This window comes from Hyperolius riggenbachi, chromosome 9, assembly GCF_040937935.1.
Source record: "Hyperolius riggenbachi isolate aHypRig1 chromosome 9, aHypRig1.pri, whole genome shotgun sequence".
In the NCBI taxonomy this organism is placed as follows: domain Eukaryota; kingdom Metazoa; phylum Chordata; class Amphibia; order Anura; family Hyperoliidae; genus Hyperolius; species Hyperolius riggenbachi.
In genome coordinates, this window is record NC_090654.1 from 86,253,511 (window position 1) to 86,268,211 (window position 14,701).

Sequence of the window (14,701 nt, forward strand, 5' to 3'; positions counted from 1 at the left end):
CAGGAGAAAGTAAAATATTGGTAACTTTACCAATATTCTACTATCCGGCAGATACCGTGCCAAACATTTGGTGCTTAAAAATGTATGCTACTTTTTAGGGGCTAAAATCATATTAAATTGATAAAGTGTGAAAACATCTCTTGTGAAAAAAAGATGGCAGAAACATTTATTAATTTAGAGTGAAAGCCTTTAATGTATTCCAGTACAGGAAAGACTAATAAGAACTGGAAGAATCCGGGATAGTCATTTTAAAGTATACCAGAGCTCAAAAGTTTTATACAAACCTGGGGCTTACTCCAGCCCCATAAGCTCGTATCGCTCCCACGCCGCCATCCTCCGCTGCCTGCAGCTGTGGTATCAGGTCCCCTCACTTCAGTCAGTCGGGGCCAGTCTACGCAGGTTTCCTTTAAGCCAGTGAAAGGCTGCACCAAACTACTCAAACTTAATGTAGCCCATACATGTGAATGAAAGTGAACAGGCCCAGATTTACCTCACAGGAGCCTATAGGCACAGATGTCCTGGCACCTTAGACTTCGCCCTCCATGAACCTACAAACCCCCACCAAACAGCACCACAAGTGTGCTGCCTGTCCCAGCTGTCACTTCTCCCTTACCCGTCAAAGGTAGCTACAGGTGCCCTTTAAAGGGAAGGTTCAGGGACTAACTAAAAATCCATTTCCACTTACCTGGGGCTTCCTCCAGCCCGTGGCAGGCAGAAGGTGCCCTCGGCGCCGCTCCGCAGGCTCCCGGTGGTCTCCGGTGGCCGACCCGACCTGGCCGGCGGCCAGGCTTCTTCTGCGCTCCATGGTGCGTTTCACGCCGGCGCGATGACGTCATTGGACGTCCCCCGGGCTGTACTGCGCAGCCTCAGAACTACTGAGCCTGCGCAGTACAGCCCGGAGGACGTCCGATGACGTCAGCACGCCGGCGTGAAACGCACCATGGAGCGCAGAAGAAGCCCGACCTGGCCGCCGGCCAGGTCGGGTCGGCCACCGGGAGCCTGCGGAGCGGCGCCGAGGGCACCTCCTGCCTGCCACGGGCTGGAGGAAACCCCAGGTAAGTGGAAATGGATTTTTATTTTTTTTAGTTAGTCCCTGAACCTTCCCTTTAAGATTGATGGTACTTCTGGCTACCTAAAACTAAGTAGCTAGAGGTACCCCCAAATATTAGGTAGCTAGAGGTGTCCCTGGCTAAAGAAAGATCTTGTTAGTGGAATGACGAGAGCAGGGTGAGTAACCTCTCATTTACACTCTCATAAGGACTCTGCTTAGGGAAGGAGGGAGAGAGGCGCTCAGAGAGGGAAGTGAGCCGACTTTCCATCATCAGGCGCCTTCAGGAACGTGCCTACAGTGCCTTACAGTAAATCTGGCCCTGTGAACCTGAGGTGGCATATTATAATCCTAATAGCACCCAGAGGCATGTTGTGTGCTCAATGACATGCCTCTGGGTCGTTGTATTGCCGCTACCAGCCCCCCCCCCTATTGCACACCCCCTTAAAAGATCGCCAGCCTAGCGACAATGGGCTCTATTCATAAAACAGTTGTGGCGAAAAAACTCCTGGAGGGAAAATACCGCAGTGGTATTTTACACTTCTGGGTGGTCATTCAAAAAAATCTTGCCAGCTGCGATGCAAGAGCGGAGATCTCCCGCTGAAAGCTGGCGGTAAGCTGTCGGAAGGCATGCGGAAACACTTCAGCCGGCAGAGTCCCTCCGTGCACTGCTCTCTCTGGGAGGTCTGTCCCATTCACTTGTAGGTAATCCGCAAAATCAGAGGAAGCGGTATTTCCCGTCCACATACCGCTTCCTCTAATCTTTATGAATGGCCATTTTGTTACTTTTTTCTAGATAAATCTAGAAAAACACTGGGGAAGGCGGAAATTTCTCGCTCTGCTGGGGGATTGTAGATTTTCATGCGGGAACAGCTTTTATGAATGCCCACTTTGCTAAATGGACGGGAAAATCCGCTGTTTTGAGCGGAAAACTTGCGGTAAGGTTTTATGAATAGAGCCCAATCTGCTTTTGGCTATCTGGCTTTATTTATTTGAGGCTGTCTGTCAGCCTCCTAGCATCTCCCCCTGATAACCCGCTTCCCCCGATCTCCGCCTCTATTTGCTTCCTCCAATAGTAAGCCGAAGCAAACAGAAGTGGAGAACGGCTGGAGAGCGCGTGGAGGCGGTGTTGCGACGAGGCTGACTGACAGTCTCACATAAATAAAGCCAGTTAGCTACAAGCACATTGTCGCTAGGCTGGCAATCTTTTAAGGGGGTGCAGTACAGGATGGGCTAGCAGCGGCGATACAACAACCCAGAGGCATGTCATTGTGCACTCAACATGCCTCTGGGTCCTATTAGGATTATAATATGCCACCTCTGGTTAAATTGCACTTTCTAATAGTACCTATCAATTTTTTGCAACTGGTTGCAAAATCTTATAAAGTTGCAAAGAATTTAACTGCACTGCCTCTGGACCAACTTTTATGGGATCAGAAAGATTGCATAAATGCAGCAAACCGTGAGTAGTATGATAGTCCTTCGGCAGCACAAGGAGGTGCTAAACCCCAAGAACTGTTCACTAGCTGTGATCAGCCATTATGTTACCAGCTCCTTGCTTATAAAACAATCCCTCCAAAGGACATCTCATGAGAGATCGACACAGTATTATTTACTGTGCGTCTTCTGTCCATAAGGGCATTTGGTTCAGTCCAGTGTAACACCCTCAGCTCCGCCTCCAATTCGGGAATCTTCCGCCAGGCACGCTCCCGGAGTCTCCTCATTGAGATGTATGCTAGGCGCGCTCCTGGGATTTCCCATTGAAGATCACGCCGTCCGCGCTCCCGGGACTCCTCATTGATGACTATGACAGAGCGCGACCGCCCATTGAAGCTTTTGACAGAAGCGCTCCGCCTCTAGACCAGAAGGGCTGCTCAGCTCTACGTGGGCGTGACGACTGAGAGAGAGGAACCTAGGGACGTCCATGACAGGGCGATGGAGGGGTGTGTGATGCCTGCCCTTGGGCGAGTTATAACATATGCCGCCGCAGTTCCGCCCCGAGCTCCTCCCCTTCACCTCAGCCCCGCCCCAGCTCATGCCATAGCGCTGCTGTAGTTCCTTCATGGGGTGGGGCCCCTTGACGATCCCGCCCTCGTAGCGCCTTCCCCGGGCGGTGCTCTGGTTTGTCGCACAGCATTTCCGCCGTAGCTCCTCCCCGGGGGCGGCGTTCCTCTTTCACACACACGGATCCCGGCGGGTGTTGCAGCGGCTGATGGCGGCGGAGCCCCCCGGGAAGAGCTCCGGCTGGCTGCACGCTGAGCTGGAGTCCGGTTCTGGTCTCTTCTTGCTGGACTGCCGGCCGCACGAGCGCTACCAAGCCGGACACATCGAGTCGGCCCTCAGCCTGTCCCTTCCCGGCCTGCTGCTCCGCCGACTGAGGACAGGAACCCTATCCGCGCGCTCCGTCCTCCCCACTCCGCGCCGCCTGGAAGAGCGCGAGCTACTACTGTATGACGAGAACACCAGAGAGGACCCCGGCCCCGCCTCCACGTCCGTCCTAGGCCTGCTGCTGGCCAAATTGCGCGAGGACGGCTGCCCCGCCTACTACCTGAGAGGTGAGCGAGCTCCGCCCACTACTACCTGTTGACTTGATAGAACTCCACGCTTCCCCTGCTGAACTTCTATCCGATTTACCACCATCTCCTGGCACCCCCTGCCATTCCATCACACCTACCAGCCTCTGACATCTCCAGGCATCACCTGCTACACAATCACATCTACCAGCCATTCCATCACACCTACCAGCCTCTGACATCTCCAGGCATCACCTGCTACACAATCACATCTACCAGCCATTCCATCACACCTACCAGCCTCTGACATCTCCAGGCATCACCTGCTACATCATCTCATCTACCAGCCATTCCATCACACCTACCAGCCTCTGATATCTCCAGGCATCACCTGCTACACCATCTCATCTACCAGCCATACCATCACACCTACCAGCCTCTGATATCTCCAGGCATCACCTGCTACACCATCTCATCTACCAGCCATTCCATCACACCTACCAGCCTCTGACATCTCCAGGCATCACCTGCTACATCATCTCATCTACCAGCCATTCCATCACACCTACCAGCCTCTGATATCTCCAGGCATCACCTGCTACACCACCTCATCTACCAGCCATACCATCACACCTACCAGCCTCTGACATCTCCAGGCATCACCTGCTACACCATCTCATCTACCAGCCATTCCATCACACCTACCAGCCTCTGACATCTCCAGGCATCATCTGCTACACCATCTCATCTACCAGCCATTCCATTACACCTACCAGCCTCTGACCTCTCCAGGCATCACCTGCTACACCATCTCATCTACCAGCCATTCCATCACACCTACCAGCCTCTGACATCTCCATGCATTACCTGCTACACCATCACACCTACCAGCCATTCCATTACACCTACCAGCATCTGACATCTCCAGGTATGCCCTGCCACTTCATCACATCGACCAGCCATTCCATCACACCTACCAGCCATTCCCTCACATCTACCAGCCATTCCCTCACATCTACCAGCCATTCCCTCACATCTACCAGCCTCTGACATCTTCAGGCATCATCTGCTACACCATCTCACCTACCAGCCATTCCATCACACCTACCAGCCTCTGACATCTCCAGGTATGCCCTACCATTTCATCGCATCCACCAGCCATTCCATGACATCTACCACCCTCTGACATCCCCTGCCAACCTTCCATCAGACCCACCACCCTCTGATATCCCCTGCCAACCTACCAGTGCACTTACCACCCTCTGACATCTCTCAGCATGTTTTTCCTGCTTGCTATCACCCAATTCAACTCATACCAGCCTCTTGATATCTTCAGACACTCCCTGCTTCCCATTACCTGACTTACTCAGCACCTCCTACATGCGTATAAACTATTGGCATCTACAGGCAGCATCTGTACATCTACTAACCATCTGCTGTCTGAATGAATGTGCATAATCTACCAACCTCCTGACATCTCTAGGCATCCCTTGCACAGCCACCAGTCAGTGGTATCACCAGGAACCTGCTGCACACCTATAGACCACAAGACATTCTCTGAAGCCTCTGGATTTGGTGGACATCATGCCAAAGCTTATTGTTCTGGTCTTTAGTTTGGGTGCCAAGTTATCTTTAGGTGGTAGACATTGAAGACAATAGCAGTTTAGGTGTCTATTTTAGGATGGTGTATTAGAGGTTCTTTGTTGTTAGGCTTGGAGAGTTAAAGAAAGCCTGAGGGTAGTGTGTTCAATCTTAATTTTCTATGTCTTTGTTTTGTTTTTAAGTATATCTGCCCCCCTGCTGTGCTTCTGATCTGATCCATTTTGCTGCTGCCCCTTACAATAGATCAGGTTACTTTGCATGTGTAGTATTGTCTGTGCAACTCCTCAGTCGTGCTTTTGTGGCCAGGAGTGTTCTGCGTATGTGCAGTTTGTCTTTGTGAACTGTGTAAGCATAGAAAGCTCTGGGAAACACGATTGAGAAAATACGCGGATGGGACCACGTATGTCAGTGTCGGACTGGGAGGTAGAAAAGCTGAGGAAATGCAACAGAAGCCCTGTATTGTCACTCCCAATAGAAGCCTGTAGCAAGTCTTCAGTGTGAACAGCAACACCTGATTACTGCTGCTTGGTCAACAAGTGGATTTCCTCAGCTTTCCCACTTCCCAGTCGACACTGACGCATGTGCAGTAGCCGTGTCCAGAGTTGTGGTTGGCAATCTTTTAGAGGTGCAGCTACATACTGGAGGGGGTTATGAGTAAAGCAAGGGACCTGATATACAGCAGGGGTTTGAAGAAGCTAAGTAAATCTTAACTTTCCTCCACAGCACCTTGGGTATCCTTTTAAGGTTGGGTGTCAGGCAGTAGTAGGCCATTGACAAGGGAGATTTTCTGAAACAATAAGACTTGCATTGGAAACACAAAATTGCACAGTAATACTCTGTTTATAAGGCATTCACACCCAGATGCTGCCCACTGTACTGACATCTATAGGCATCCCCTGCATACCCATCACCTGAAATATCTTGCAATCTTTTGCTCACTTGCCAGCACATGACCTTTACCAGCATCCGCAATATGCTTAGCCTCTCCTAGCATGTGCAGTATGTCTAGCTCCTGCCACACCTACCACCACATGACCTCACTCACCCAGCATCCTTTGAACACCTACTAACATGTGACCTCTCTCAGCACTTCCCGCACACCTACAATTACCTGATGTCTTTTTGACATCTTCCGTCATGCCTTGCTGATCTGCCAGCATCTAATACTTTCCAGCACCCTCACTACATCTGGTCCTGCTGTTTCACAGTGTGTTCTGCTATGCCTTACTCCACATGACATCTGCTAACACTTCCTACACACTAACTTCCCCCCGCCTCCCCAAAATCCCCACCCCCCCTGCATCTCAGAGCACACTGAGATGTCTACACTGCTACCATCTACCCTACAAGCATCCCAGAATTTTCTGCATACCAACATTGGCACTAGTCTTGTTTAGGGGCCCAGCAGGAAATCTCATAGGGATTAGTTCTCCAAACACCGCACCCTCTACAACACTGAATTGTGCAGGCATAGTTTACTACAACCTGTCTGAAACCTAGCAGTTTGAGAGCAAGCTGTCCACCCAATCACATTAGTGGAATTTCCCTATGAGGTTTCCTGCTGGTTCCCCTAAACTAGACTATCGCTCCAACTTCTAGGTGTCACCTCCATGCATGCTACACATCAACCACTACTGCACATGTCCCCAGCACTACCATCTTGTGACATGTCCGGGTATTATTTGTGCATGTTGTACCTATGTCCTCCCAGCATACTTTATCTTGCTCTCCCGATCCCTACCACCACCTGACATTTCCAACGATCCCCAGTGTGTGTGTGTATGTATGTATGTATGTATGCATGTGTATCTATGTGTATATATGTATATGTATACGTGTGTGTGTGTGTGTGTGTGTGTGTGTGTGTGTGTGTATGTGTATATGTGCATATACACACCACCCACGTGACCGAGTATCACTGACATTTCTAACTAACACACCTACGATCATTTGACATTTCCGTCAAATATTTTATACCTTCTACCACCTGACAGTTCCCTGCTCTGCACATATGCCACCACCTGACATCTCCCAGAATACTCTGTTTTTCACATCTGTCGCTACCCATCTTCTCTTTTGCTCACCACCACCTTAAAGGGAACCTTAACTGAACGGGGGGGTAAAGAGTTTCACTTACCTGGGGCTATTACCAGCCCCCTGAAGCAGTCCTGTGCCCTCGGAGCCGCCCTGGAATCCTCTGGCCCCTGTCGTCACTTAGTTTCGTTTTTGACAACTCACCAGTCGCTGGCTGCCATGCGTATTATTGGACGCATTCCCTACAGCAATTAGCGCTGTTGCGGACTGCAACGCGTACAAAAATACGCCGCCGCATATCTACGCGTGTGGAATGCGTCAACGCGTATTTTTGTACGTGTTGCGGTCCGCAACAGCGCTAATTGCAGTAGGAAATGCATCCAATAATACGCATGGCGGCCGGCCGACTGAGTCGTCAAAAACGAAACTAAGTGACAGCGGGGGACCGGAGGATTCCAGAGCGGCTCCGAGTTCACAGGACTGCTGCAGGGGGCTGGTAATAGCCCCAGGTAATTGAAACTCTTTACCCCCCCCCCCCGGTCAGTCAAGGTTCCTTTTTAGTCTCCCAACATTTGCTTCCCCACCGACTGACGTTTCCAGCTAATGTTCCTTAACAAATCATGACATGCTGGCACTTGGGATCCCAGAACAACTGATTTATCCCAACATAACCATTTCTCAAAGTCATCAATTAGAACAATAGCCTCATTCAGCAGCTGAAACTTGATTACCATGGCAACTGTTCCACTTTTGATCCAGTTTTCTTTGTCTTGTTAGTTCAGCTTTAGGCACTTGAAGACTTCTATATGAAAGTGGAATAACACAACATTTGTGGTGCAGTCCATTTGTGCAGATTTGATAAGGCACATAGCTTCACCAGAAATATTATTGAAGGCTACTAATTCATTACAAGCTGCAAAAGAGCTTCAGCAGATCAGTAAGCATGGCTCCCTATTCTGGAGACAGACCTTCCATCCTCCCTACTCATTAGTTGTGGCAGGATATTCTCCTGTTCGCACATTTTGAAATACATCACACGAGCTGTCTGACAGTTGGCTTTAGCAAGCACAGAGGAAATGTAATTATGCATGGCAGCTACACGTTTATTGCCTAAAGACTGCAGACTTCGAAATACGGGCTAAAGTTCTCTTTACCATACACTAGATATACTGTTGTGTAGTGATCTGTGGCAAAGTATAAAGCAGCAATTAAATTTTTTTCCAGTTTTATATACACTGGCGTCTAGAGCAAAGGACCCTGGATCAACAACACACTGACACTTGTGAGATCCCAAGACAGCAACAGGCTGACACTTGTGAGATCCCAAGACAGCAACAGGCTGACACTTGTGAGATCCCAAGACAGCAACAGGCTGACACTTGTGAGATCCCAAGACAGCAACGGGCTGACACTTGTGAGATGCCAAGACAGCAACGGGCTGACACTTGTGAGATGCCAAGACAGCAACGGGCTGACACTTGTGAGATCCCAAGACAGCAACGGGCTGACACTTGTGAGATCCCAAGACAGCAACGGGCTGACACTTGTGAGATCCCAAGACAGCAACGGGCTGACACTTGTGAGATCCTTGTGAGATCCCAAGACAGCAACGGGCTGACACTTGTGAGATCCCAAGACAGCAACGGGCTGACACTTGTGAGATCCCAAGACAGCAACGGGCTGACACTTGTGAGATCCCAAGACAGCAACGGGCTGACACTTGTGAGATCCCAAGACAGCAACGGGCTGACACATGTGAGATCCCAAGACAGCAACGGGCTGACACTTGTGAGATCCCAAGACAGCAACGGGCTGACACTTGTGAGATCCCAAGACAGCAACGGGCTGACACTTGTGAGATCCCGAGACAGCAACGGGCTGACACTTGTGAGATCCCGAGACAGCAACGGGCTGACACTTGTGAGATCCCGAGACAGCAACGGGCTGACACTTGTGAGATCCCGAGACAGCAACGGGCTGACACTTGTGAGATCCCGAGACAGCAACGGGCTGACACTTGTGAGATCCCGAGACAGCAACGGGCTGACACTTGTGAGATCCCGAGACAGCAACGGGCTGACACTTGTGAGATCCCGAGACAGCAACGGGCTGACACTTGTGAGATCCCGAGACAGCAACGGGCTGACACTTGTGAGATCCCGAGACAGCAACGGGCTGACACTTGTGAGATCCCGAGACAGCAACGGGCTGACACTTGTGAGATCCCGAGACAGCAACGGGCTGACACTTGTGAGATCCCGAGACAGCAACGGGCTGACACTTGTGAGATCCCGAGACAGCAACGGGCTGACACTTGTGAGATCCCGAGACAGCAACGGGCTGACACTTGTGAGATCCCGAGACAGCAACGGGCTGACACTTGTGAGATCCCGAGACAGCAACGGGCTGACACTTGTGAGATCCCGAGACAGCAACGGGCTGACACTTGTGAGATCCTGAGACAGCAACGGGCTGACACTTGTGAGATCCCGAGACAGCAACGGGCTGACACTTGTGAGATCCCGAGACAGCAACGGGCTGACACGTGTGAGATCCCGAGACAGCAACGGGCTGACACGTGTGAGATCCCGAGACAGCAACGGGCTGACACGTGTGAGATCCCGAGACAGCAACACGCTGACACTTACGGGATCTTAGGGCCCTTTTACACCTAATGCATTGGTGCACATTTCTCTTTTTTCTCCATAGCAGTGCATTGGGAAAAGCTTTCAGTTAAAGGAGAACTGTAGTGAGAGGTATATGGAGGCTTTCATATTGATTTCCTTTTAAGCAATACCAGTTACCTGGCAGCCCTGCTGAGCTATCTGCCTGCAGAATCACACCAGAAACAAGCGTGCAGCTAATCTTGTCATATCTGACAAAAATGTCAAAAACACCTGATCTGTTGCATGCTTGTTTAGGGTGTAGGGCAGAAAGTATTAGAGACAGAGGATCAGCAGGATAGCCAGGCAGCTGGTATTGCTTAAAATGAAATCAATATGGCAGCCTCTAAATACCTCTCACTACAGTTCTCCTTTAAAATGCATATAGTGTGAACTGAGCTATAGAAAAACTTGGATTTTACTTTGAAAATCAGTTGTCTTTCGGTTATAACTGAGCACAACTGTTGTGTTAAAATGAACCTAACACATAGAGGATCTGAAGACAACAACACTCTGACAATTGGGGGGGATCTGGAGATAACACGCTGACCCTTGGCGGGTCCGACCACAGCAACACGCTGACCCGTGGCGGGTTCCGACCACAGCAGCACGCTGACCCGTGGCGGGTTCCGACCACAGCAGCACGCTGACCCGTGGCGGGTTCCGACCACAGCAGCACGCTGACCCGTGGCGGGTTCCGACCACAGCAGCACGCTGACCCGTGGCGGGTTCCGACCACAGCAGCACGCTGACCCGTGGCGGGTTCCGACCACAGCAGCACGCTGACCCGTGGCGGGTTCCGACCACAGCAGCACGCTGACCCGTGGCGGGTCCGACCACAGCAGCACGCTGACCCGTGGCGGGTCCGACCACAGCAGCACGCTGACCCGTGGCGGGTCCGACCACAGCAGCACGCTGACCCGTGGCGGGTCCGACCACAGCAGCACGCTGACCCGTGGTGGGTCCGACCACAGCAGCACGCTGACCCGTGGTGGGTCCGACCACAGCAGCACGCTGACCCGTGGCGGGTCCGACCACAGCAGCACGCTGACCCGTGGCGGGTCCGACCACAGCAGCACGCTGACCCGTGGCGGGTCCGACCACAGCAGCACGCTGACCCGTGGCGGGTCCGACCACAGCAGCACGCTGACGCTTGGGGGATCCCACCACAGCAGCACGCTGACGCTTGGGGGATCCCACCACAGCAGCACGCTGACGCTTGGGGGATCCCACCACAGCAGCACGCTGACGCTTGGGGGATCCCACCACAGCAGCACGCTTACGCTCGGGGGATCCCACCACAGCAGCACGCTGACGCTTGGGGGATCCCACCACAGCAGCACGCTGACGCTTGGAAGATCCCACCACAGCAGCACGCTGACGCTTGGGGGATCCCACCACAGCAGCACGCTGACGCTTGGGGGATCCCACCACAGCAGCACGCTGACGCTTGGGGGATCCCACCACAGCAGCACGCTGACGCTTGGGGGATCCCACCACAGCAGCACGCTGACGCTTGGGGGATCCCACCACAGCAGCACGCTGACGCTTGGGGGATCCCACCACAGCAGCACGCTGACGCTTGGGGGATCCCACCACAGCAGCACGCTGACGCTTGGGGGATCCCACCACAGCAGCACGCTGACGCTTGGGGGATCCCACCACAGCAGCACGCTGACGCTTGGGGGATCCCACCACAGCAGCACGCTGACGCTTGGGGGATCCCACCACAGCAGCACGCTGACGCTTGGGGGATCCCACCACAGCAGCACGCTGACGCTTGGGGGATCCCACCACAGCAGCACGCTGACGCTTGGGGGATCCCACCACAGCAGCACGCTGACACTTGGGGGATCCCACCACAGCAGCACGCTGACGCTTGGGGGATCCCACCACAGCAGCACGCTGACGCTTGGGGGATCCCACCACAGCAGCACGCTGACGCTTGGGGGATCCCACCACAGCAGCACGCTGACGCTTGGGGGATCCCACCACAGCAGCACGCTGACGCTTGGGGGATCCCACCACAGCAGCACGCTGACGCTTGGGGGATCCCACCACAGCAGCACGCTGACGCTTGGGGGATCCCACCACAGCAGCACGCTGGCGCTTGGGGGATCCCACCACAGCAGCACGCTGGCGCTTGGGGGATCCCACCACAGCAGCACGCTGGCGCTTGGGGGATCCCACCACAGCAGCACGCTGGCGCTTGGGGGATCCCACCACAGCAGCACGCTGGCGCTTGGGGGATCCCACCACAGCAGCACGCTGGCGCTTGGGGGATCCCACCACAGCAGCACGCTGGCGCTTGGGGGATCCCACCACAGCAGCACGCTGGCGCTTGGGGGATCCCACCACAGCAGCACGCTGGCGCTTGGGGGATCCCACCACAGCAGCACGCTGGCGCTTGGGGGATCCCACCACAGCAGCACGCTGGCGCTTGGGGGATCCCACCACAGCAGCACGCTGGCGCTTGGGGGATCCCACCACAGCAGCACGCTGGCGCTTGGGGGATCCCACCACAGCAGCACGCTGGCGCTTGGGGGATCCCACCACAGCAGCACGCTGGCGCTTATGAGATTCTAAGACAGCAAAAAGCAGACTTTTTAGCTATCCAAGAACAGTAACATGTCAAATTTTAGTAGCACCAGGGATGGGCTCGAATTCGGGTGAATCCGGATAGGAGCTATGCGGATTTCACCCAGATATCTGTGCGGGGTGGGCGGGGAGTCAAGCTTACCTTACGTCTTCTTCAGTCTGTCCCTCGGCGCCTCCCACGATGCGGTCCATGCGGTGGTCACGAGATTACAAACACTTCCGGATTGAAGGAGGAAGTGTATGGTCACGTGATGCCGGATTGGACCGCATCGTGGGAGGCGCCGAGGGATGGACCGCAGAAGACGTCGGATAGGTAAGCTTGACCACCCCCACAGGTATCTTGGTGAAATCCAGATAGCTACTAACCAGATTCACCCGAATTAGAATTTGAGCCCATCCCTGAGTAGCATATTTTAGTAGCACAACGAGAGTGGCACAGTCTAATTCAGGTTCTTGCAAGCCTTTTCTGAAACATTAAAAATGGGGGGAAAATTTACTTTGTATTACCATATACTCATAAGGTGCATAATGACCAAGTGACCCTGGTCAGAGCGGTTAGCGTCTTTGGAGAAATGTTCTATCTCTCCTTAGACACCACCCTCTCTGCATGGGGTTCACTTGGCCATTATGCACCTTATGAATGTATAAAGATTAAGGATGAGCAGGTGAAAGCGGAATTTCAATTTCGCCTGAGGCTAAACTGAAAATAAGTGTTGGTGGATGTGAGCCACAGTAGAGGGTTTAACTCACCCTGGTTGCTATCTCTGCCCGCAATGCTCCACACCAGCTCCAGTGTTCTCCCCAGAAATGGTTTCCAGCCTGGTGGCATGAAATAGTAACCTGGTGGCATGAAAAAGTAGCCGGGTGGAGAGAGATGAAAGAACGCAGGGTTGATACTTCTCTGCACAATTCTGCTTACAGCATAGGAGGCGGTGAGCCTATGATAGCTGGGTGCCTAAATCCAGGAAGTGATATTGATATATGACGCAAACATTTCATAAAATTCAGGTCATCAGTAATTGATTGCTTCATTCCTTCATCTGCGCTGTCTGTCTGGGGAGCACAGTGTATATATATCCCTAATATAAATAAATATATAGCGGGGTGTCTCTGTTAGTGGCGAAGTGTACAGCTAACTTTTCTGCTGCTCTGTAATTTCTGTGGCTGTGTTGCTTTAGTAGAGAGGTCTTACTTTATAAGCAGGAACTTCTTTCATCATAATGACAGATCTGTGTGCCTCGGAAGTGCTGCGGTCACTGGCTTTCTGCAGACGTAGGCAGACTCTTCCGCAGCTTTGTTGTGGCTGTTTAAAGGGAACCTTTCATTGGGAAACGTGGTATGAACTAACGTGGTCAGTGACAGGTGGCCGCCCTTCTTGTTGTTCTGCTCAGTTATATCCACATAACTTACAGTAATTTTCTAAGTGCTATTTAAGGAGAAGTATACTTACAAATATAATAATTCAACCCCAAATTGCCCTCGATGCTGACATCTCTTGCCAGGCTTTACAGCGTATAAAATAATGTCACTAACTGACCGTGGGGTGGAGGGGGGGGGGGGGGCTCACAGTGTAATCTCTAAAAATAGTCTGTCCCTATCATAGGGCTTGTTTACATAAAAAATAGCTAAGCGTAATCGCAAATGCTTAGCGATTTTTGCAGTAGCTATTCTGGGCACGTGCCCAGCGATTTTCTATTTGTCTAGTGATTTTGGAGCGTTTGGGTGTAGCGATTTTGTAGTTCTTGTACACTTTGATCTGGGGGTGAACAGCTTTGGGCAAGAAACGCTTTGAAAAATCGATCTGTTTGTTCAGCAATTTTTAAAGCGGTTTTACAGTTTTCCTATACTTTTATATTCAGGCGTAATCGCCTCCAAAATGCTGCAGGACGTGCGTTTGAGGAAAAAGTCACATTGCTCTGGTGTGAACTAGCTCATAGAAAGACATTAGCCTAGCTATTTTCACAACTCTAGTGCTTTTGAAAACACTCAGAAGCGTTCTTCGAGTGACCCAGCCCATAGTCTAAAGCTACAAACACACATACGACAACGATCGTTCGTTGTGAACGACTAACAATCTTTTAATTAATGAAAGAACGACTTAAGCAAAATTAGCTTTTAAAAGTGTGTAACGATCTGATTGTTTAACAAACGAGAACTCATACTGTAGGTATGTAGGTAGAGCATTTACCGTAGATAATACAGCGTTGAAAACACTTGGAGCAATTAACGTGACACAGGACACA

At 51.9% G+C, this 14,701-nt stretch overlaps 1 protein-coding gene across 1 annotated transcript in view; it reads left to right on the forward strand.

The window, feature by feature from the left end:
* Nucleotides 1–3,149: 3,149 nt before the first annotated feature.
* LOC137532540 (dual specificity protein phosphatase 7-like) overlaps nt 3,150–14,701 on the forward strand; it is a 46,815-nt gene continuing 35,263 nt past the window's right edge. Inside the window, exon 1 of the mRNA XM_068253150.1 lies at nt 3,150–3,603. Within this exon, the coding sequence (XP_068109251.1) occupies nt 3,261–3,603 (343 nt within the window). The 5' untranslated portion in view covers nt 3,150–3,260. The remainder of the gene's footprint in view (nt 3,604–14,701) is intronic.